Source organism: Topomyia yanbarensis, chromosome 3 (genome assembly GCF_030247195.1).
Source record: "Topomyia yanbarensis strain Yona2022 chromosome 3, ASM3024719v1, whole genome shotgun sequence".
NCBI lineage: Eukaryota > Metazoa > Arthropoda > Insecta > Diptera > Culicidae > Topomyia > Topomyia yanbarensis.
This window is the reverse complement of record NC_080672.1, coordinates 51,391,146-51,417,164: the sequence shown is the minus strand read 5'-3', so window position 1 is coordinate 51,417,164 and position 26,019 is coordinate 51,391,146. Positions and strand designations below refer to the sequence as shown.

General features: G+C 37.1%; 1 protein-coding gene across 1 annotated transcript; it reads left to right on the top strand.

Moving 5' to 3' along the window:
• Positions 1-532: 532 nt before the first annotated feature.
• LOC131691856 (venom serine protease-like) lies at positions 533-19,176 on the top strand. The gene is made up of 3 exons (XM_058978530.1): positions 533-1,088; positions 18,306-18,408; positions 18,468-19,176. Exons 1-3 carry the CDS (start codon positions 636-638, stop codon positions 19,103-19,105), a joined length of 1,194 nt encoding a protein of 397 aa, XP_058834513.1. The 5' UTR covers positions 533-635; the 3' UTR covers positions 19,106-19,176.
• The last annotated feature ends 6,843 nt before the right edge of the window (positions 19,177-26,019 follow it).

The following is a 26,019-nucleotide window of genomic DNA, read 5'->3' as shown; positions in this document are numbered from 1 at the left end:
CAAAGATAGTATTGATACTGGAAAGAACTAATCGAGATTAGTATTTATTCTTTCCAAGAAATGTAATGTTCCAACTGTAACAACCTGAAGCCGCTACAATGGGCCGAGAATTCAACTACATAAACCAGCAGAGACATCCATTAATCATTTCCAGGTAATGATAGTCGTAACAACACTTACATTCTCCGGTTGCATTGGCTTGTTCAACACGAGTACAATCTGCAAATATCATTCGGACGATAATGACAGATAACGTACCTCTTTATTATATTGCAACCATTTCTCGCATATCTTATGATAACAACCACATGCACCACACTGAAATTTCAACATAATGATTTATTGTCACAAAAAAGCCAAGGACCACAAACAAACAAACTGACCTTCATCCGAGACTACCCTACAAAGTTAACCCTTTGTGGAGAACATATAGTTCTAGCAGCATGTAAACATGAATTGTACGCCAGACAGGCCGAGCAATAACAGCTACAGGTCGTTAATTCAGCTTCGTATCGTTATATTTGCACAACTGGAATAGCATCTTTTATTTCTATAAGGATTTCCAGTATACTTTCGAAGATTGAGAATAATTTTGCCAATCGATAACAGTCTGTGGTCGATAACGCTCGTGCAAAATGTGGCTGTTCGTTAGTTTGTTAAATTTCATCTACTTACTTAAGTTGTGCAGTGGTGCGGTTTCCTACGGCGGTTGTGATTACGCCTACAGCTACCCCTCGAATGCAGTCGGATACATTCAATCACCGAACTGGAGCAACTATTATAAGGGTGGCACGAATTGTCGCTTCACGATCCAAGCTCCCACCAGGCACTACATCTACGCTCAGTGTTACGATATGTATCTACCGTCCAGCTATGGTTGTTATTCTGATAAAGTTTTAGTTTCACCTACCGGAGATAGCAACCTCGGTGATGCAGAAGTTCGATGCGGTACGACAACGTTCAACGTAGCTTCGACCGGGAACAGGATGGTTATAGCTCTGCAAAGCTCGACCCAATCCACGGGTGGACGTTTCCGATGTCAGATAACTGCCGTGCCGCTGAAGTGCGACTGTGGCACTCGATTGACGGTGAGTAGTGATTGGTCCGTTTCAGAAGCGCGATTGATAGTTCAGTTTTCTTCGCTACTGCATTTTAGTAGTATGTCGGAAGGAACATCTGCTAAAATTTTTCCCAGCAGAAGAAAACCTGGAAGAGGTCGCACGGTGGTTTCAAACGCGAAAAACGAGATCATTTTGAATAACTTCGAAATGGTTAGTTATAGCAATATACTACCTTCGGAAGAATTTATGACAATGAGATGCCCCATCTTTTTAAGTCAAAAGGTTTATGATTATTCCTCCTATAAGTGAGATTCAAAATTTATTTCTCGTATAATAGCGAGTTAATGTATTTTGCAAAATTGTATTAAATTCTTCTACAAGAAACATAACTGAAGTTGGTAATAGTCTATCTTTAATAATCTTTGAGATATAGAGCATTATTGGAGAAAATACCGATAATTTTTTTTTTCATTATAACTTCTTTTCAAGATGTTTTGAAAGTTCAAAATGTCCTACAAAACTGTCACATCTAATTAAACACAAAATTTCGGCAAATGAAGCAACTTAATATGTTGAGCAGTTTCTGAGATATTGACGATATTTGTTCGAAAAATGGTTTGACTGTTAAATCGGAATTCCAAACGTCTCTTTACTGTTCTAGTCTCTTTAGGGACATCTGACGGTAATAGAAGCAGAAAAAAGAACCATGGTTCTCAAAGGAGAGGATCAAACAATTCATGCTGCTAAATAAGATCGCTGTAGATGGGCGAGAGTAGATGTGAACAATTCATTGGAAATTAATTGGGGACAGGCATAGCGTAGTTGTTAAATCGATTGCCTTGTACGCAGCTCACCTGGGTTCAAATCCCTACCCCGCACATAGGGTTAGAGATTTTTCTTAAGAGATTTTTCTAAGGCGAAGAGACGAATGACCTTAAGATTAAAACCTCTATAGTCGAAATAAAAAAATGGAAATTTATTAATTGCAATTATTCTTTGAAATACTCCGGAGCAATGAAGTACGGGTGTTGCACTTTTGAGTAGAAGTGGGAATGTAACATGGCAAGTGACATGCTGCCCGAAAATGTTCCTGTATTTTTCTATGAAAAATTACATACCATTCTCGCTTTGATTTGATGTTCAAATGGTTTATCGGATCGCGCTTCCAATAAGTTATCGATTCCAAAAGCGCGCCTGATTGCGAAAATAAAGAAGGGAAAAAGCAGTCGTAATAGGTTTCAGTACTGTTATGTTGAAGACACATTGAATATGTTATGTTTAGCACAGTGTTTCAAAAACCACTCCATTCAGCATGCGTTGAAAAAACCACAGTTTGACAAATCATTACAATCCATGATTTCATCGCTCATGATTTTTTTGGCTCCTGAGGAGTGAAAACAGGTTACTAGATTATAATTGCAGCATACAGTTTAAAAGCCCGATGTTGAGCTTAAGGACATTATACATGCGAGCCACAACATAGCTGCTACGCCGCACACACCCCTCTCCCCTGCCTAACCATGTATCTGACATGAGCAAATATAAAAATACGTTTTTCAACACACTAACCTTGCTGGTGTGCCACGAAACTGCTACTTAAGGAAGCTAGAACATTTTCCTATACAATCAATCCGAATTTTTGACGGAATGCCATCTGTAGCTCCTATTTTGTGCGAAAATATCACCCCTCTTCACATGGGGTTCCTTTTCGAAACACTCTTATTTTTCTTCTTCTCGTTTTCATTGCACTTTTTCAAATGCACTTTATCACACACCACTGCAAAAACACTCCCGAAACTTTAATCGTTTACTAACAAAACTTCAAATTTTCTGCCAATGTGCAGATGACCAAAGGAAAATGTTCGGAAACTCTCATTTGTGCGCTTGAATTTTCACTTCAGATTTCAGTTTTTCGCAATGTAAACAAGCCAATCGGTGCCTAGCAACGTGGCTTCCACATATCTTCACCTTAATTTAGATTTTTAATTTTCAATTTATCATGCACAAAAGCAAAACTATTACAGTAAAAAATAGTACACCTGTTTTGCATCCTTCCAGTATGCATTTTGAACTTTTGGATTTCATCACTGCAGCAGAAATATTTTTTCACTGGATTTGAGATATGTTTCCCCGTGACTGTTGTTATAATCATGTATTTGCTAAAGAAAAGTAAATTGAAAACACAGGACTTGCTTCAATATATACGTGCTGCTGTGGTAATTGAGAAATTAATCGTACAAATCTTGAAGGACTGTTAGCAAAGTTTGAAATTAAATTCGGTTTATAAGCGGCGACAGAGGAGCCAAAACCAGGAGTGCAAACCAAAGAGTCAAAACCTACTCTGATTGCTTTGATTTTTTCATTCAATCCCAGTAACGTGCATAACAATGATTGGTTTCCACCGCTCCTTTGGAAACAGGCTTCTTGGAGTGAAATGTGTGGTTTATTTGAAACACTGGTTTAGCATATGAAAGATTACTTCTAAAATCACACCATTGAATGTTTTCAAATGAGTTTGAAGAATTTCTCGCCAATTACTTCGAAAAAATCTTTAAATATCGGTTTTTGCTGAAACTACCAGTACTGAAGTCCACAGTACCGTAGTACTGGAACTTGTACAAAAAGAGTGATATTATTGGAACTATATTAGGTATAGATTACTGATTCCATCAGAACGGTGCGAAGCGCCATACTGCAAATCGAACCAATCAACGTCTGTAATGAAAATACCCTGTCAAAAAGAGAGAATATTTGTATATCTCAGTTTTTAACCTAAAGGGGAGGACACCCAGATCGGAAGATATCATCCATACGGATTTCTTTATGTGAGGTTGTTCGAAAAGCAAAGCGTACGGCAGCAAACCACAGACCATTGACAATGTCAAAACCAAACTTTTAACCAATTAAGGCGCATGTATTGATGTTGTGTTCGAAAACTAGTGAAAATAAATGTAAAGAGCCAAATTTAACAAAAAAACATTATATATTCATCTCGGTTGTTTTTTGCCTTTCTCGTATAGAAAGGATATGCAATTACCCTGAAAATCGTCAACCTAATCCCGGCCAAGACGGCCCACAGTGGCTGGAGGCTGGCCAAAACCTCAAAAATTTATTTTTGAAATATTGATATTTCATAATTTTCCTAAATTTCTCATGTATTGAATGATGTATATTCAAAATTTTATGAACATTGGATAAGAACACGATTTTTAACATGATTTTAAACGTAGCAAAGTACGGACTTATTAATGATTTTCATTTCAAATTTCGGAATCATTTCTGAACGATCACAGAGTATACATTCTATGGGAAATAACCTCTACTTTTCGAATATCATGGTCTCGTTCTGCGCCTAGGTGCGCAAAAAGGTTTAAGGAGATTTTGAAGCTTTGTTGCTGATATGCAGGCGCATGATGAATCATGAAAACGGGATCATAGTTATAAGAAAGGTTCAATGACACTGTATGGAAAAATGCATTTAATATTTTACGCCTTTTGACATCAAAAATGAGCTCAGCACCTCAAAAATAGCTTAAATTGTAATTTTCAGCCAAATTAGGTAACATTTAAGGTTTTGTCCGACTTTTGCTTGAAGACCCGCCACTGTGCGGCCGTATGTCATATCCCATTCGACTCAGTTCGTCAAGATCAGCAAATATCTGTATGTGTGTATATATTTTCTAATCTCACTCACTTTTCTCAGAGATGGCTGCACCAAATTGCTAAAACTTAGTTTCAAATGAACGGTATAACGCTCCCATATGCTACAATTGAATTTTTAGTTGATCCGACTTCCTGTTCCGGAGTTACGAGTTTAAGAGTGCGACCACACATATATGCAATCACTGAAAATCGTCAACCTAATTTTTCGACTGGCATAAGGTTTCTGGATTTTAACAGGGGCGTAGCTGGGGGTGTACGGAGAGGGGTTACAGCCCCCCTTCGCCTCACTGGTCTTCACCACTTTCAATTCCCCTTAGATCACCCCTCATTGCACCCCACTCAGGCCACCACCCCATTCATCACTCATGCCTCTCCTGCTCTCAACCCCATCCCCACCGCTATATCACAAGGTATCCCAGATTAGGCTAGGGAGTGGTTCGTTCGTGGGTTTTCACCCTCCTCACACACTCACTCTCGCATGACTAAATTAGCAGAAACATTGAACTAATGCTGAATAGGCTTAGATGCAAAGTGTACTAAAAATGTACTAGATATTTTTACAATTGAAACAAACAGTGGCGTAGCCAGAAATTTGGTTTGGAGGGGGTTTTGATGAAAATCGCAAATTTTTTGAAAAAATGCTAAAATTTAATATGAGTTTGATAAATTATTGAAAACTCAAAAATATAAGAAGTCTAACAGATGTCATTCCAGTCTACAAACAAGAAGGATCAACATGGAACAGTTTTCAAACCTCTATAGATTATTTTCTTGTATAATATGTCAATGAAGTCAAAAATTGCGATCTTTTAAAGTGGGATAAATGATCTAAAAAATTTTCAACGTTCAAGATCACCTAATTTAATAATCCTTGACTTTGAAGGTTTGACAACTTCGGGAAGTTATCAACATAAAACAGCGCCTGCTTTGATATAGAAATTTTAGTAATTATGTAATTATGGTGAATAATTAGAGGTAATTATGGTGAATTAATTTTTCAAAAATATTAAGAGACATGGTGCCTTCAGCAAAGTTTTTGATAATGTCATTTCAAACAATTTTGTTGAAAATATGAAGGCTACATGAATTCAACATATAGGGATTTAAATGGACTGGGCCTGCTATATTTCTTCTTAGTGAAGAAAAATTTAGGTGAAAACTATTTTTTTCTGCGCTACGGATAAAATTGTTTGAAACAATCATTGCGAGTTGAGAACACAAAACCTATAACTAAATTATGGATGGATGGAACTGAAACTTTCGTTTCGACTTCATCTCATCAGAATCCGACACTAACTTGGTGGGCGGACTATGCTAGCGCCGAATTGATGTTAGCTCCTGAAAATGGAATCACCCTTTGTGTTTTTGAGTCCTTTTAATATCTGGGAATTATTTGTTTGAAATCCAGTTCCCTTATTTTTTGTAAGCTTCAAAGGCACCTTGAACGCAATGTGAATTAATTTTTTAATTACCGCAGAAGAGATTCATCAAATACAGTAATTTCAGAATAGCTTGTTGTAAAGGTTTTCTACTACTATATTTCGATACTCTGAATATGTGGGATATTTATGTCTTTGACAAAGTTGTTTGAAATAGCACTTTCGAAAACTTTGCTGGAGACATTAAGTCTCGACCCAAATTTGGTTGAAGAGTAATTCTTGTCTATAATTACTTCTAGGAGGATTTACCGTCAAAATTATTCTATCAGCAGATGAACAGTTTTACGTTTTGAAATTCTTCAATGTTACTTAACATCGAAATTTGGCAGTTTCGAATGAATGTGATCGTGACCGTTAAAAATTTATCGAGCATTAATTTTACTTTTCTTCATTAGTCACCCTCACAACTTGCAGTACTAGTACGTGGCACACAAAATTTTAGTACGCCATTCATTGCATCCTGCTAAGAGGCTATTCATATAGTCGATAATACAACAAAAATCCAATGCTCATAAAACCGATCCTGACCTGCTAGAGACAAAATTACATCAGCTTTCAACTAGTTTCTGAAATGTTATTCTTGTTGTTAACCATATTGAATTGTTGTCTAAACTCTACACAATCTAAAAAATACATTTTCAGCAAATGTTGAAATGTATGTAAGTTTTCGGTAAACAAGCTTATGTTTTATATGCAATCAACCTATTCAAATTTAGATTCCCATTCGAAAAATTGTCTCTAATCCATATTTTGAAGCATCTTTCCAAAAATGAGCTCATATTAATTCAGACAGTTATTTTATTTTACATTGAAGTAATTTGACAATTATGGGATTTTGGCTAAGAGATAAGTTACAAGATCCCCTTTCCACAATTTTCCAAAAGTTCTCATGACGCTTTAAACACAGTTCTCAATGTAGTGATCAGAGAATATTTTTCCAAAAATATTTTGTGGAATATTAAATTAAATTCGTCAGCATCAATTTTTTTCAATCCAATTAATTTTGGTTTGGGGGGGGGTTTTAACCCCCAAAACCACCCCCCCCTGGCTACGCCACTGGAAACAAACATAACCAGCCATGGAATCATAGTTTGTAGAAATGAGAAAGGCAATTGTGCCTTTCTCATTTCTCCAAACTATGATTCCATGGCTGGTTACATTCGTTTCAATTGTAGAAATATCTAGTACATTCTTAGTAATTGTACACCGCTGTTTCAATGTTTTTGGTTCACTTTATTCTATTTTTACCGATTAGTTGATTATATCGATTACTCGATCCGGTTTTAATATTTAATGTTGTTAAATGTATAACGCATCAATCGATTCACAATTATTATTTGTGCTGTTGTTATTGTGATGTTTAATAGTGTTTTCTGCTTGTTTATGTGTTATGGAAAAAACCATTGAAGGCCGCAATTGATAAAACTTAACCACCAAATTTCCCCAGACAGTAGCGCCATCTATATTTCACTGTCGGCATTATCCGATCAGCGCGCTCTATTTTTCGAATGCATGTGCTTTTACAAAAATGTGGTGCTAATAATAATAATTAATAAGTGAGCCGTTTTGAGAAATATCGCGCAAAACTATTTTGGATGTACAAGCAATATGTCAAGCTGACAAAATTTGCGTGTTTTCGTGACACATGCAAAAATAACCCGCCAAAAATTGTATACATCTAATCCAACCCGGACGAATCCTGGTACTTCTCAACCTCCACTGAAACATCATCGCAAGGATTGGCTCTCATCATCAGGTCATCAGGTGATAAGAAAACACTTGTTTCTTTTTCATTTGATACCAAAACTTTCAATCGATTCTACGAATTTCTCTTTAGTATAAACTGAAACCAGAAGAACGAATGCTTAGTGACGTAGCAATAAATTTAGCTTCTATATATTTTTAGAGGTGCAAAACATATTTTCTTCTTAAAAATTACTTTTCATTAGAAGAAATATTTAATTAGAATATTGTTAGTATTTCCTTTTTGATGCGTGTTGCCAGATGTCAATAAAAGATGATTGCTCTTTTGTACCATCTCACGGTCGGCATCCAATGTTAGATCGCAAATAGTGCAGATAAGAGGCAGTTTAGTTGATAATAACAACATTATTGTGATTCTACCCCCTACACCGTTACCCTGGTTGAATCTTTTCCACTTTCATCCCAGCGTGAGTAAGAAGACAGTCAAACAAATAGCCAGAAAAGAAAAAACTGCAACGAGGAGATAAAAGTTATTCCGCTTACATAAAAAAGGTACTGACTTCAGCATATTCACCCAAAATACAGCCATACAGCTTATAAACCCTGTATGGCTATACTTTGGATGTTAAATACATAGCCGCAAGGCATGTTGGTCAGGGAATTTGAGGATAGCCGTACCCCGGACATGTGGTGCACGCCGACCGATTTCTCTCCGTCTTCAGAAGAAGCATGCAATCCGTTGATTCAACTCGGTTCATTACGACTCTGTCAAAAGCTCCCAAGCTATCGGTAATGCCGCTATAGCAAGCATCGCCATTGTGAAAAAGTGTCGAACTTGAGTGCATACGCAGTTGATACTATAGAAGTTCTAGATACCCCGCCAAAGTAGAGCCCTTGCTGACAGCGATCAGCAGTCGTCCCGGTCTTTTGTGCGGGAGTGGAGAAAGGACCTTCCAGACCATCATTCTCGGCAAGTTGTACTTAAATTGTAACGATACAACGACTGAATCGTTGCAATCTTCTTACTCATCGTCTAGCTCTCGTTGTAAGCTACTACCAAAGATCTACCAGACATGACACTGAGAACAGTTCACTGAATAAAACGTGATCATCATTTACAATTTAAATTCGCTTGAGACATTATCGCCGCCTCGTGGCGATTCTTTGAATTATATCATCTGTTTGACACATCTGTCCATTTGACAAGACGGTACATTGGTGTGCGTAAGTAGTTATTATGGGCAAATGCACCTAACAACAAACATCAATTAAACGAAAGTCAAATTAGACCTTTAAATTTGTATTCCAAAATGGTTGAATTCTAGGAAAGGTAGAGGCTTCTTTACAGACAACTCCACTATATGAGGGAACTGAGCAATGGGTAGGTCATGTTGGCTAGAAAGGATTATATTAAACACAGAAAGCGATGAGGACAATTTGATCCGTGCTGTAATGTGGACTGTTCCCCACAAGTTGTGCTGAAGATTGTGGAAAGTGCTTGTTTGACTAAATTGAAATTAAAGAGAATGTTTCCACACAATGCCATTTGATTTTTATTATTTTATTTTCAACCAAATTAGTATTAACTCTAAACAATGTGTCATATAATTTCCTAATCGACTCTCATTTGATGGCCAGCAGAAAAACATGCTGAATTAATTGCGAACTTTGCCAAAATCATCGTCTTTGCGGTGCATTTTGATGGTCACTGCTTCCTGCATACATTGCTCCTCTAAAGTTTACCCTCGTTTTGTTCATACAGAAAGCAACTTAAAGTTTTGATTTCAAGACGAACGGTTACTACAATTAATTGTAGAGCACCAGTTTATTTTTGTTTGTTCCTAACATGGTTCATTTAGCACAATAACAGCAATAACAAAACGCGGACGCTTAATGGTATGTGTTTGGGTATTTTTATCAATCATGTCATACGGTCGCGCGCCTCTTGCGGAGAGCACGGAAAATTACGGAAATGGTAATCTAACGTTTGAAAAGACCGTTAAATTTTTGAACATTTTGGTGATCTCGAGTGTCATGTCTGGTAGGTCTGTGCTACAACCCTTCCGTTCCTGTTCTTCTCATCACGACGCGTCGGGTGGTGGTGTGCTTGGTGTCAAGCCGTTAGGCCGAAAGCCGTTAGGCCGAATGCTGCAAGGCCAAACGGCACTAGGCCAGATGGGTCATACAGCCGAATGTCAATAGGCCAAATGGGTCATTAGGCCGAATGCAAATAGGCCGAATGGGTCATTAGGCCGAATGCCATTAGGCCGAATGGGTCATAAGGCCAAATGGGTCATTGGACCATTGGGCTGAATGTCATTAGATTGAAAGCATCGTTAGCTAGTTAGTCTCCGCTGTCTTCGTATGCACCCATGCACCATCTTTTTGGTCTGTGTATAGCAATGTAGAAATTACCTGCCAAGAACAACTAACCGAATCCTGGCATAGCCGGTTGTCGAAACTTGGTGGAGCAGGGAATATGGAGGAATATGGGGGATGATTGACGAACTTCGTTTGGAATAGAAAGCTGGTAGTGCGTTGGCGAAAGTGTTCCTGTTAAGTGTTGGAGAAAGAGCCGCACAGAGGAATGAATACTAGTGTGCCCAGAAAAATGATGAATTTTTGAAAGCTCTATCGGCCCACTTCTGAGTCGATTCCTAGTCGCACTAGGAGTACTTGCTCAAAATTTGAAGCAAATCGGCCAAGTCTAGCTACCGGACCAACGTGCTTGAAGTTTGTATAAGATTTTTCGACAATTTACAGATTTCGTCGCCAGGTGGCACTATATGCATCATATTATCACTGTACGTGAAAATAAGAAAGATAATTCAATTTCCTACAACTTTGTCGAAGACAGCTTGTTAATCCGGCTTTGTTAAAAGAAGTTCTTAAACTTTTAACGAAGTGATGTCTGAGTCAGTTTTGCATGGCAGTTAAATTATCTTTCTTATTTTCACTTACAATGCTAATACGATGCATACAGTACCACCTAGCGGCGAAAATGCGAGTTAGTGGGTTTTCTATCCCATAAAAAATTCAGGTAGGTTGGTCCGGTAGCTAGACTAGTCCGATTTGCTTCAACTTTAAAGCAAGTACTCCTGGTGGGACTAGGCATGGGCCGATAGGGGTCATTTTTTCCTGTCACTCTAATGAATACGCTCAGAAGAATGAACGACTCCTTAAAGTCGTTAACAATTTTAAGACCTATGCAATTAAGGATTATATTACTGCTACTGAAGAAAATTTATTAAACTGATAAATCATTCCCAAAATAAAACATAACTACCCACTAGTTCTATTTACGATGCTTACTGTAATCAGATGGAGTCCAACATGGTTGTATAGCTTTTAACTAAAACATTCCCTAGAAAATATAATGTCGAAGAGTTTTGTCTAGAAAATAGAATTGGTTGCGAAGTCTGTCGATTCACAAGGACAAAATTCGCAACCGAATGCTGTACCAAGACTAGGTAAGGAGTAATGATTGTTTACAGATACACGAAAAATAATTAACTGAAAATCAACTTACCAATTGCCGCTTTGCCGACTTATAAATATCAATTTTTGTTGATTACGTGGCTGTGTTAGTAGAACTAAGTAAATAAACTTAACGAAACCAGTAAGCCTTTTCTTTCTAGAGATAAAAATAAAAATAATCTAAAGAATTCTGTTCACCGGCCATGTGCATGAAGATCCTTTTACTCGGTGGTGATCGCCTAATAACACCTGTGAATTTCTTCAGTTCGTAATTATTAGATATGTCATCTTCGTCCATAATTTCGTCGTAGCTTGTCTCTTGTTGGCCAAATTGTTGTTTACTTCTTTGTTGAAAAATCTTAATGTTGAATTATAAGTATGTATTGTGTTGAATAATTAATTCGTTGTTGAACATTCATTGCACAGTGGTCCAGATCGCTAATTTAGGAGGAATTTTTACTTTCTGACAAACCTGTATAATTTAGCCGTATCATGTCTTAGGATGAATTTGTGTACTTTAGAAGATGCTTCTTTTTATTGGAATAGTTATTAGGGTGGTTCTAATTTATCTAAAATACGAAAATAAACTTTTTACTGATGAAAGATAGAGCTCCACAGTCTTCCACAAAGTTGTAAAGTAACTTATTTTGAATAAATTTGTTGAACATATTAAAGCTCTATCTCTTTTAGTTTTTGTTATACAAGAAATTTAAAAAAAAAAGATTAGGGTGTTCCTGAAAAAAACGTTTTTTTAGTATAACTTTCGTATCTTTTACTTTTTGTTAACACAACCTTTGAACAGCTTATTGAAAACTTCAAGCCGAGTATTTTTCTCCAAGACACCGAAGGTCTAACTTTTTTCTTTAAAAAGTTATGGACACTTTTCGTTAAAAAAATAGCCTATTTCAAGGCTCAATATCGCTGATGCGGGCACCTAAAATTGAATTCTGTTTCCACCACATGAAAGACCATACTTATTAGTATATTTGAGCAAAAATTGGCGAATACGATATTTTTTTAAAATTTGCAATTTAGATTTAAAGTTTGTAGTTTTGCAGGTTCAACGCATTAAAGCATTTACACACATATCGTTGTATTATGAAAAAAGCCACTTTCAAATATCATTCTCTCATCGCAGCAAGCTTTGCATAAGTGAAACGACTGTCAAAAAAGGTTTCTGATTTTATTCGTTTTAAATAAAACTAGTAAATATGGGTATTAGTCGAAGAGAGTTGGCGAATTTGCTTATTGCTGGTAAAAAGACAGATGAACTGCTTAAGTTCATTACAAGTAGTAATCCAAATGTAAAATTGAGACTTGTTAGTGCTCGGAAGAAAATAAAAATCTTCATGTTGGAATTTAGAAGGTTGTGGATTCGGAGTAAGCGCACGCAAATTCGGTTTGAGCTGGAAAATTTTGTGTGGCTTGAAGGAAAGCTAAGATTCGAAGTCGAAGGTAAAGGTAAAGGCCGAAAGAGGAAACCATTTTCCGAAATATGTCGCAGAGCCAAAATAAAAAGATTAGGAAAGTTGCGCGATAAGTATTCCACGGAAGAACTTGGTTTAGCGTCAGCCGTCAACGCTAATTCTACTGGTTTCCGTTTAGTTGGCAGACAAATCGAACGATTGTCGAAAAGTCCCGTCAGATCTACCGTAGAGAATTTAGGATCTATGGCTGTCCCGATTGCAGAAGCGTTTACTGCGGAGGAGGCACTTAGATTTATTTGTGAAAACGATTTTTCTAAGGCGCAGTACCAAAACATACGCAGCTCAGTTATGCAGAAGGGTTTGGACATTTATCCCGCGTATAATAAAATAGTAGAAGAAAAGAAACTATGCTATCCGATCGGTATGTACTATTCTCAAAGATTCGTCCCTGAATCAACAATTTTTTTCAGGAATTTCTGTTCAGCCTTCTTGTGCGTATGTTCCCCTTCAAGCTCTTGTTAACCATACCGTGGAACGACTCATCTCGTTTCTGAATATTGGAGTTCTACCACTGCATCCTGAGGATAATACGTTTGTTATCTTTAAGTGGGGCTGCGATGGAAGCAGCAACCATTCCCGGTAGGCAACATTATTTTTCTTCTAAACTTTGACTGACAGTCTCTTTTCCACTTGAACATAGATACAAGCAAATGTGCGTTGACGAAGATGAAAATGGAGAACTATTCGAGTATAACGATTCGCATATATTTGCTCTATCTATAGTACCTTTACGTGTAGTTAGTCGCCGGAAAGATGAGTCAAGAGATTGCATTCTTTGGAATAATGATTTTCCATCTTCAGTATCCCTGTGCCGACCAGTAAAATTAATTTTCAAGAAGGAAAATCCTGAACTAACAAAGGATGAAGTTGCCGCGATGAACAAGCAAATCGATGAATTAGTCCCGACTATAGTAAATGTTAATATGCGCAAGATTCCGATTAGTTCAAGCTTCATATTTTCCATGGTTGATACGAAGGTAGTGAATGACGTAACAGGCACACCGTCTCAAGCGTGTTATATATGCAAACGCTCCGGAAAGCGATTGAATGATCCTTTACTGGAAGCCAGCGATCCACCGGATAGTTTATATGTTTTTTCACCTTTACATGCATTAATACGAGCAATGGAGTTACTATTGAATATTGCTTACCGTTTAGCTCTAGCAAAACCGCGTTGGCGCGTAGGCAAAAATACCAGCGAGCTTAAGGAACGACAAATAAAAATTCGACAAGCGTTACGTGACCGTTTAGGTCTTCGTATTAGCGAACCTTTGCCAGGTGGCGGAAATTCTAACGATGGTAACACAGCTCGAAAATTTTTCAGAAACCGAGATGTCGTTGCAGAAGAAACCGGGTTGGACGAAATGTTGCTAGAACGTATGTATGTGCTATTAACAATCATCAACAGCAAATTGGGAATTAACGCGGATGCTTACCGGAGTTACGCCGAAGATACACGATTGCTTTATGTACGCCTGTATGGTTGGTACGCTCTCTCACCAACCGTGCATAAACTCCTGGTCCATGGAGGAAGCATTATTCAACATAACATGCTGCCAGTAGGTATGTGCAGTGAAGAAGTTCAAGAAACCAGGAATAAAAGTATTCGCAGATTCCGAGAATTCCACGCACGCAAATTCGATCGACTCGTCAATCTTGATGACGTTTTCAAGAGACTTCTTGTTTCATCAGATCCTATAATTTCTCTTAAATGTAAACGTCGAATTCAACGAGCACCGCTGGATATACCTGAAAATGCAATGCATCTACTTTTGAATTAATTGGCATTGAATAAATTCTCCTTATATAAATCATAAATTGTTGTCATAGCCAAATTATTTTTAATGAACACATTCTGTATTGTTGATATGTAAGCAAAACAGAAAAGGAAATACAAAGGCTTTAGGCAATTTCTTTTATGTCGCTATGCGATAAAATTTAAAACTTTGGTTAGTAACTTTAAAATTACATGCTTAAAAAAAATAATATTTTCCAATTTTTGCTCAAATATACTTAAAAGTATGTTCTTTTCTATGGTTCAATCCGAACTTACTTTTATTTGCCCCAATCAGAGATAATGACATTTGAAAAAGGGCTATTTATGAGCGAAAAGTTTCCATAACTTTTGAAAGTATAAAGTTAGACTTTCAGAGTTATGAAAAAACGTGGATTGAAGTTTTCTAAAAGCTGTTCAAAGGTTGTTTTAACAAAATATAAAATTTCTTTCGAACATTAACAAGTCTCAATTTTACATTTGGATTACTACTTGTAATGAACTTAAGCAGTTCATCTGTCTTTTTACCAGCAATAAGCAAATTCGCCAACTCTCTTCGACTAATATCCATATTTACTAGTTTTATTTAAAACGAATAAAATCAGAAACCTTTTTTGACAGTCGTTTCACTTATGCAAAGCTTGCTGCGATGAGAGAATGATATTTGAAAGTGGCTTTTTTTCATAATACAACGATATGTGTGTAAATGCTTTAATGCGTTGAACCTGCAAAACTACAAACTTTAAATCTAAATTGCAAATTTTAAAAAAATATCGTATTCGCCAATTTTTGCTCAAATATACTAATAAGTATGGTCTTTTATGTGGCGGAAACAGAATTCAATTTTAGGTGCCCGCATCAGCGATATTGAGCCTTGAAATAGGCTATTTTTTTAACGAAAAGTGTCCATAACTTTTTAAAGAAAAAAGTTAGACCTTCGGTGTCTTGGAGAAAAATACTCGGCTTGAAGTTTTCAATAAGCTGTTCAAAGGTTGTGTTAACAAAAAGTAAAAGATACGAAAGTTATACTAAAAAAACGTTTTTTTCAGGAACACCCTAATCTTTTTTTTTTAAATTTCTTGTATAACAAAAACTAAAAGAGATAGAGCTTTAATATGTTCAACAAATTTATTCAAAATAAGTTACTTTACAACTTTGTGGAAGACTGTGGAGCTCTATCTTTCATCAGTAAAAAGTTTATTTTCGTATTTTAGATAAATTAGAACCACCCTAATAACTATTCCAATAAAAAGAAGCATCTTCTAAAGTACACAAATTCATCCTAAGACATGATACGGCTAAATTATACAGGTTTGCCAGAAAGTAAAAATTCCTCCTAAATTAGCGATCTGGACCACTGTGCATTGCTGCTTACACAATCGTAACTGTGAACAGTCATTGGTGACAGTTATATGCTGTTTAGATGAAGCTGTTAAGGTGTATTGGTATTCCGTAGTATGTAATGTGTTTTAAGATTTGACATTTCGAAATCTCTGTATTATGAGCATATGGAGTGCCATGAGCCACGGTGACGTAAACTCGAATACCATGGACTAAACGAATTTTTACCACACAAACCGATCATTAATGCCCGAGAAAATATTCTCTAAGTCTAATTCTTAATAGAATCCATTTTATCGTAATGCGACGTGCATTTTATACTGCATTCCATAGTAGAAGGCAGCGATCGATCGTATAGTCGTACCTCGATTGTCATTATCTTAAAAAAGGATAACACTTTCTTAGTCAATTTCACGCGCTAAATCTATTTGGATGAATGAAAAAATGTACCCAGTTCTCCTTAGTGAACGTACCAGCCGAGCTTTGATTTGTAGTATACTATCGACGATTGAGAATAGTTTTTCCAATCGATAACAACCTCTGGGCGATAACGCGGGTGTAAAATGTGGCTATTCGTTAGTTTGAATGCTTTAATTCATTTACTTAACTTGTGCAGTGGTGAGGTTTCCTACGGCGGTTGTAATTTCCTTGCCAGCTACCCCTCAGGAACAGTCGGATTCGTTCAATCACCAAATTGGGGAGGATTCTACGCAGGTGGCACGAATTGCAGGTTCACGATTCGAGCTCCCACCAGGCACTACCTCTATGCTCAGTGTTACGATATGTATCTACCGTCCAGCTATGGTTGTTACTATGATAAAGTTTTGGTTTCACCTAGCGGAGACAGAAACCTGGGCGATGCACAAGTTCGATGCGGTACGGAAACGTTCAACGTAGCTTCAACCGGGAACAGGCTGGTTATTGCACTGCAAACTTCCACCCAGTCCATTGGTGGACGCTTCCGGTGTCAAATTTCTGCTGTACCACTGATGTGTGACTGCGGTACTCGATTGACGGTGAGTAGTATTTGAACGGTTGCAGAATAGAAGTCTACTGGCCAATTTCTATTTTAATTTATTTCACTTGTTTAAACAGAGCTGTGAGAGTCTTAGACATTTGTCTCAACCAAAAATAAATAAAAAAAGAATTTTGTGCGTATCCGGCGGATCTTATGTGCGTATTTTGTCAATACGTGTGAAGATCCTCTTTTTTGCCGAGGAACCATTCGTTGCGTCACCTACTACGGTTTCGGGCCAACCCGTGAGGCCAGTAAGTTACTTTAAACTACCATTACCTCTAGTGTTTTGAATTTACTTCCAGGAGGTTTGGTATTTTCGGGAAAGTATTTGGGGCAAAATTAAGCAATATTTTATAAACCTTGGTTTTCATCTGGATAAGTTGAAGCAGATCTAGATCAAAATTATCTTTTGGGTAGAAGCTGGAATAACAAACCCCGGAAATTTGGTTTCTAAACGCTTTATTTTATTTCCATACACGCGTACGCCAGGCCGTCACCACTAACTCTTGAGCTCAACTAAAACTCTCTATCAACGTGTGTTACCAGACCTACCTATTTGCCACTGCTCTTTTATGAACAGTCTAGTCTTACTTGGACAGAAGTGTCCAAGTAAAATGTATTTTTCTCCAGGATACCCAATTCAAGTTGCTTTCAAGCTCCATTCGTTCTTATCAAGTAGTGCTAAGAATCGTACTTTAATTATATTTCCCTGATGATTTCAGCGAGTTCAAAATCTGGAATAGAAAAAACTTATTGAAGATGCTTAAAAAATTTCCTGTTGATGCCAACCATCTTAGAATCTGATTTTAAAGCATTGTTTGTGTATTTCAACATTGTCCGTATTTATTTCAACCAATTAAAATTTTCTTTACGCTAGAACGCATTTTAATTCCGATCTCAGGCATGAAAAAACGCAATTCCACTGGTTTTCGCAAAGAGGGTTAATATTTTAAAATATGTTAAAACAGCTTTCAAAATGGATATTCACAAGTATTTCACAATAGTCGATCCGGACTCGTTATACAGACAGGGAATGGAACCAGTTGTCATTCACTATAAAATAAATGTTTCCGGAATTCATTGATTCTTTGCTGTTTTCCATTTTATTATTTCCACAGATTATAATTTGTGGCAATAACGTGCGATTACAGCATAGAAATTTGTCGACTGATTTACTGTTCCAATTCATTACGGCAACGCGAACACCTGATACTTTGATATTTAAAGGGTATACCAGTTTTTATCGCTTAAAAAATCGATTTGATATGGCTTTAAATCTGCCGTCATTTTTATTTTCCCACGATATTGAAGTTGTACTAAACAATGCACTCTTTATTTCAGCCCTTGATAGTGGGCGGAGAATCCACTCAACCGAACGAGTTCCCTATGACAGCAGCAATCATTGAAATTTCATCCAAATCTCTAGTGTGTGGCGCAACGATTAGTAAGCATAATCCACCAAACTCATACCCATAAATCAACTAAACTTTTCTTTCCATCCAGTAACCGATCGGCATGCTTTGACGGCAGCACACTGCATCTCCGGACGCTCCATTTCCAACTCCGCCCTGTTGGTGGGTGACCATAACATGCAAACCGGATCGGATACACCCTATGCCAAAGCGATGCTTATTTCCACCTTCACTGTCAATTCGGCCTATAACCCGACGACGAAATCAAACGACATAGCTCTTGTCAGAACGGCCGATCAGATCATCTTCAATCCCGGAGTCAACCGGGCCTGCTTACCGTACATCTACGCTAGTGCGAACTTCAATTACGTTTACCTGACCACTCTCGGTTGGGGTACGCTAGATTTTGGTGGTGCCATGGCGACTGATCTTCAGAAGGTAGATCTACAGGTAATCGATCTTGCCACATGTCGATCCAAACTGTCCGGGATGAACGTGGTGCAGGACAATCAGATCTGTACCTATACGCCCGACAAGGACAGCTGCCAGTTCGATTCCGGTGGACCCATGTTGTACGTGGACCGTTCCAGTGGCAAAACGTACGCCATTGGAGTGATCAACTATGGAATCACGTGCGCGTCAAGATATCCTAGCGTCAGTGCCCGGGTTACGTCGTACTTGAGCTGGATTGAAGCTAACACCGGCTACAGCTTCTGCGAGAAGCCATAATAGAAATGTGTCGGGCTGAAATAATGGAAATAATAAAATGAATTCGAAGTTGGAAACGCTTTTAAAAATAATTAATAGTGGGTTTCATTTGTAATTCCATTCACACTCGAATTGAAACGGCGGCAGCAGCTAGAAACACGAACAGCACGATAAGAAATGAGTTACACGGCTTGGGTGGTCCGCAGGTCTCCGTGCTTGGCTTCCGATGGAAATGTGTTTTTGATACAACTGTTTTGTTTCAAGAGGGGCGGTGGGCTACTAAGCGCAAAGGACGCTGTTTACTGGTAGTTTTTGCTGTGTTATCAATCTGTAAAACGACCGACGTGTCGTACAATGCACAATTAGAACAGTGGGATCGTATTGCTACAAAAATCACCAAATTGAGTACCGCAATCATGACACATTTCTTTTTAAAATTTTAGTGTTATGTCGTTCGCACGAGTTGTAATATTTATACTAACAAACCAAGGACGTTCGTAGCTATTAACGGTTGTCAGCTCGCATTAAATTGTGGTTATTAGACCGCTCTCATTTTTATCTTCGTCGCAGTGCCAGTTACACGAAAAGCAATAAAAAGAGTTGCATCACTGTGGCAACTCCTTCTGTCTATGCCGAATGAAAGCTCCACAATCCAATGGGCACGAACGCTAACAATGAGAGCGCGCCATAAATTGTTATGTTTTCACTGCCCTCCCAAGCACGCATTCTCCATCCACTTACTATATTCTATCTTTTGAAAATCGACCGTTGCTGGGTGTTGTCGCGGTAGCTCTGTCATCAGCAGCAGCTGGTTTTAATATTTATTTGCAGCCACCAAATAAATGGACGCCACATTTGGAATTCAGTCGCAGCTACACAGTGCAATGAAAGCTCCACGAAGCTCCGTCCGAATAGAGAAAGACCTAATGTCGTACATTTACGAATGAGCGGCCAGTTGCTGAAGTCTCGAACGATATCACGTGCAGCATAAACGATTGGTTACGTACGATCATTTTGAATGTATTTCCAGAGCCATAAAAAGAAAGGCCAGCCGTTCTAGAAATTTCAACAGCTTGCACTTTTGCAAGCATGTTCAGACTTACTATGTTTGCATTTTTTTCCAATTTCTTATACAATTGCTTATCAGGGAATTCATATTAGTTTTGCTTGCCACACTAACTGTGACCAATAAAATCCCGTTAGCTTGAAGATGTCAATATGTGTATTTATTTTACACTAAAATTTTCTTAAAACTCAAGGTTAAAGTGGTGGTCGGCTATCTTCATCCGCGTCCCTTATCACCTTCATTATATGGTATTTCATCAACAGTACTATCTTTGAATATGAACCACCTTGATTACGCGAATAATTTTTTTTTTGATTTTATGTTATTGCAAATAAGTAGTTGTCTTCATTGTATTGACAGGCTGTTGAGATAGGCTTGAGGTAGCTTGAGACAGGCCTGTATTGACATTGTGAGGAAACACGTATCCACCAGTTAATACAAATTGATCTGACATATGTTTGAACTGAGCTAACTAATTTCTCTGTTTGTTTAGTTTTTATTTGAGCAAGGTACAAGCTGGACTCGATATTAACAGAGTCCTACCCCTTCCTCGCCAGAATGTTGATAGTACTTCCATAGAATGTTGGTAACACTGTCATTTATTTATTTATTTATTTATTTATTTTTATTTTTCATCTGACCTCTGTTGATCTACATGAAGTGTTTTTTGAATGGGAAAAAGCCCATTTCAGGATATAGTTCAGAAGCAATCCTCAAATGGGTATAAAAACCCATCATCTTTTCGTATTTTCACACCCACATTACTATTTTCATACAATGATGACAACATCCCTGAGCTAGATCGCCAGAACGGCGGCTGCAACTGCAAGCGCCCTCAAGTTAGCGCATTGAACAGGTAAACCATATTTCGTAGGTCCATTAGATACCCGTGTCGAGTGATTTCCTAAATATACAATATAATGAACTCTTCCTGCTCTTACACCCGGAAGTAGAGGAATTTTACATAATCCATAAGGCTTTTAATTGGTGTGAAAAATACCTGGAATCAAGTAAGGGAATTGAGAGTTGACAATTCGCGAAACCGATAGCAAAATTAGCTAGCAATTTTCAGTTATATCAGCACGAAGCACAAATGTTTGATTGACAATATTATTGGTATGATTTCAGTATATTAAAACTTTTTCAATATATAATTGTTCTCATTGTTGTCTTCACATACTTTGATTTAACATTTTAGTAGCACTACATTATTAGTAAACATGTTAACTATATTTCGTTAGTCTATATCCAACCATCAGAGACATCGGTTACAACACTCAGTGTGCTTCTGCTTCTGTCCGAGCTTCAGTTTTCGGAAGTCACCTTCATACAGCTTGAGCACGTTAGGCACGCGGTGCTGATAATCTTCAACAAACTCGCCCAGGCGAAAAGATTAATTTCGCAGAACCACTTAAAACACATGCTTGTTTGTGACAACGCTAAAATCAAAATCCCTTTATATATGATTAATGGAAATATTGAAGTAACATTACATGATCTATCTCCACTTACCTACAAATTGGCAATCAAAAGATTCATATCGTATTTCGGGGAAGTGGAATCTATTACGGAGGACACATGAATAAACTACTTTCTAGGTATTTCAAATGGTGTTTTTGTAGAGCAAATGCGGGTAGACCATGTTATTCCCTCTTACCTTAATCTGCAGTACAGAACAGAAGGAGGCGATACCATTGCACAGCGAACTCTTTGCACATATCAAGGACAAACTAATACGTGCCAGTTATGTGAGCAAACCGCATATTACGGACAACCCTGCCCAGAAATCACTAAGGAAAGCTCATCTGCAGAATGCAATATCAACACCCAGGCTCCAATATCTTTAACTGAACCACAAACGGTTGCGAAATTTGTGGCTGCTGTTCAGGCAATAATGACAGTCGTAAAAGCTACGTCAAGCACTTTAAACTCAACAACTAATACCACCAGTGAAGATGCTAGCACCAAAGATGGAGAGTTCACACTCGTGACCAACAAGGGCAAGAATCCAGGAAGAACATCTGACCGCGAGTATTGAGGCAGTAATCATGATGATGATACGGACGTAAACGACAACGAGAGAGAGACATGGATGACCCTAAAGTTGGCTAAAAAACGAAAACTTTCCTGCCGCAAAATAGGTCTCCGCTCAAAATGGCAAGTTGTGCGCACGGGATTTTACAGGCTCTAAATAAAAGTAATTGTGATTTTCATTTTTTACTACTTGTAAATAAATAAAAGACCAACGGCTCCTGTAAGCTAACGCAAAAACTATATTTTTTCATGTGCCTTATTATATTATAGATTGATTTACTGGTGGATTTTCGGTTTTTGCAGCCTGTTTGGTTGGAGCGGCTGATTTACGCTGTCGTACCCCGTTAATTGAAAATTTATCTCGAAAACTCAACGTAGGGGTTGGGTATTTTTTACATAGAATGTGTATGCAAAGTTTGAAAGAAATCGATTAAGTAGTTTTTGAATGGCAGGTAACACCGCAAATCATGTTTTTTCTAGAGAGTTCAAACATCCGTGTACGTACACCGGGTGCGTATACAAGAACGTTTCGCACAAGGCAAAAAGAGTCAACGCTAATGATAACGAGAGTGATAAAACTAGTTCCACGAACCTATGTGTTCGCACACCGTGTACGTGCATGGGGTTCAGTTGTGCAGGCGAACATGTGCACATGTTTTTAGTACGAAATAGCGTATTTGAGTTTGTACACGAAGTGTGGGTTTAATATGAGCACTGAACCAAAGCGAACGTTGTGTGCGATGTTGGGAAGACTGCAGTAGAATGAAGTGCGCCCAATGCATTTTGCATACAGCTAGGAAACGGGTATGTGTGGTACCGTAAACCGAGGTGACATTGATCACTTTTCGAAGTAATCATTACATATTTTTAGACACAACGCATTTTTTTCGAGTTTAATATTTTTAAACCATGTACTGATGTATGGAGAACAAAATTGGATGGTTTTACCTAAAATTGTCCGTTTACAGCTATTTTTTCAAAAATGATCTCAAGTTGAAGTCCGTTTTCGTGTTCCGGGGTGACTTTGATAACCTGCATGTTCACCCACATTAAGTTATTGATATCAATGTTTTTCATTCAAATGTTTGTTTAAACTAATTCAGGAAAGATACTCATTGTTAAATAGACGTTAATTAGCATTATACAAAGTATTTCAATGTACTGTAAAATTCGAGTAACCTAAATTCGTATAATTTGTGTCCAACTAGAATAAAAGATTCTGAAAACTTTTAAAACTGCTAAAATTGTTTTGTTTCAGTGTTTTATCAATGTACAAAAAGTTTCATCCATTTTAACACGTTGGAATATTGAACAATAAAAAAATGTTGCGAATTTTAGCTTAAAATAATTTAAAATTATTGCCAACTAGTTTCACAAAAAATGTATTACAAATTAACAAACTCTTAAAACTAAATTAAACATATCCCAATATGAAGGAAAATAAAAACTCGCTTGTAATTTATACTCTTGCTCAAATCTGAGATTTATTTGTTTTATAAAATATAGACACTTTACAAAGCTTCGTAAAAATCAGGTGAAGTCAAATTTCGTTTTTTTTGTAGTTTTTGTATCCAAAAACCGAGCAATATACTCAAAAAGTATAACAAATCAGTATTTTATAAGTTTAGAGTAAAAATCAATTCAAATTAAAATGATTCGGTAGACTATTTTGGTTTAATAAGCGATGTACGAAAAAAGTTTCGAGTGATAAAAGTCACCCCGATGATCAAAGTCATCCCGGTTTACGATACTGGTATAGCATCCAAAAAATGTGAACTCAATTGAAGTTGCTCGTTTAAAAGTCAAGCAACGAATGATAAAAAAAACTACGCGGGATGTGTAAAACTTCTACTCTATTCGTATTCTATTGGGTCTCTTAGGGGTCTCATATTAACGGCTTTACCTCAAATAGGCTGGGAAAGTAGTACTGTAACTAAGTTAATGTCGGATTTTGATGAAACGGAGTCGCAACACAAATGTCATAACTTATTTAGTTGCTGGTTTTGCGCCCTTTACGTGCAAATGAGGTTTTGCCCAATTTGGTATTGGAAAATCACGTTTTTCCACGTCACTTTTGATTTTTTTTCTGACAATAAGTTTTTGATAGTGAAGACCCGTTTTTATGAACCACTTGGCAAATTTTAAGCTGATAAAACAGGGACATTGATGAAATCGGGACATATTTTTTTCTGTATTTTTAATAAAACGAAGCTCCTAAAATATTCTTCTTTGGTCCTTCGATATAGCCTCGCAATTTTTCTAATTATTATTACTTTAAGTTCCCCTTAAGGGGGTCTGACAGTGCAAAATACAAAAAAAAATCAATATTTTTATTTTTGTATTTTTCGGATCTCTAAGATTTACTCACTTACTAACTGCAAAAAAAGTTAGCAGTTAGTTGAAATATATTGACTGAACCTAATTCAGAGGGGAAAAAAGACGAGCGTCTCGATCCCGAAAAGACTTTACACGATCGGAACAGATGATCCTAAAAAACCATATGACAATCCATTGCACAGTGGTCCAGATCGCTAATTTAGGAGGAATTTTTACTTTCTGACAAACCTGTATAATTTAGCCGTATCATGTCTTAGGATGAATTTGTGTACTTTAGAAGATGCTTCTTTTTATTGGAATAGTTATTAGGGTGGTTCTAATTTATCTAAAATACGAAAATAAACTTTTTACTGATGAAAGATAGAGCTCCACAGTCTTCCACAAAGTTGTAAAGTAACTTATTTTGAATAAATTTGTTGAACATATTAAAGCTCTATCTCTTTTAGTTTTTGTTATACAAGAAATTTAAAAAAAAAAGATTAGGGTGTTCCTGAAAAAAACGTTTTTTTAGTATAACTTTCGTATCTTTTACTTTTTGTTAACACAACCTTTGAACAGCTTATTGAAAACTTCAAGCCGAGTATTTTTCTCCAAGACACCGAAGGTCTAACTTTTTTCTTTAAAAAGTTATGGACACTTTTCGTTAAAAAAATAGCCTATTTCAAGGCTCAATATCGCTGATGCGGGCACCTAAAATTGAATTCTGTTTCCACCACATGAAAGACCATACTTATTAGTATATTTGAGCAAAAATTGGCGAATACGATATTTTTTTAAAATTTGCAATTTAGATTTAAAGTTTGTAGTTTTGCAGGTTCAACGCATTAAAGCATTTACACACATATCGTTGTATTATGAAAAAAGCCACTTTCAAATATCATTCTCTCATCGCAGCAAGCTTTGCATAAGTGAAACGACTGTCAAAAAAGGTTTCTGATTTTATTCGTTTTAAATAAAACTAGTAAATATGGGTATTAGTCGAAGAGAGTTGGCGAATTTGCTTATTGCTGGTAAAAAGACAGATGAACTGCTTAAGTTCATTACAAGTAGTAATCCAAATGTAAAATTGAGACTTGTTAGTGCTCGGAAGAAAATAAAAATCTTCATGTTGGAATTTAGAAGGTTGTGGATTCGGAGTAAGCGCACGCAAATTCGGTTTGAGCTGGAAAATTTTGTGTGGCTTGAAGGAAAGCTAAGATTCGAAGTCGAAGGTAAAGGTAAAGGCCGAAAGAGGAAACCATTTTCCGAAATATGTCGCAGAGCCAAAATAAAAAGATTAGGAAAGTTGCGCGATAAGTATTCCACGGAAGAACTTGGTTTAGCGTCAGCCGTCAACGCTAATTCTACTGGTTTCCGTTTAGTTGGCAGACAAATCGAACGATTGTCGAAAAGTCCCGTCAGATCTACCGTAGAGAATTTAGGATCTATGGCTGTCCCGATTGCAGAAGCGTTTACTGCGGAGGAGGCACTTAGATTTATTTGTGAAAACGATTTTTCT

Coding starts and splice junctions, on each gene's coding strand:
- LOC131691856 (XM_058978530.1), top strand. CDS start 636: ATGTGGCTGTTCGTTAGTTTGTTAAATTTCATCTACTTACTTAAGTTG. Junction 1,089..18,305: donor ACTGTGGCACTCGATTGACG/GTGAGTAGTGAT, acceptor TCTTTATTTCAG/CCCTTGATAGTGGGCGGAGA. Junction 18,409..18,467: donor AGTGTGTGGCGCAACGATTA/GTAAGCATAATC, acceptor CTTTCCATCCAG/TAACCGATCGGCATGCTTTG.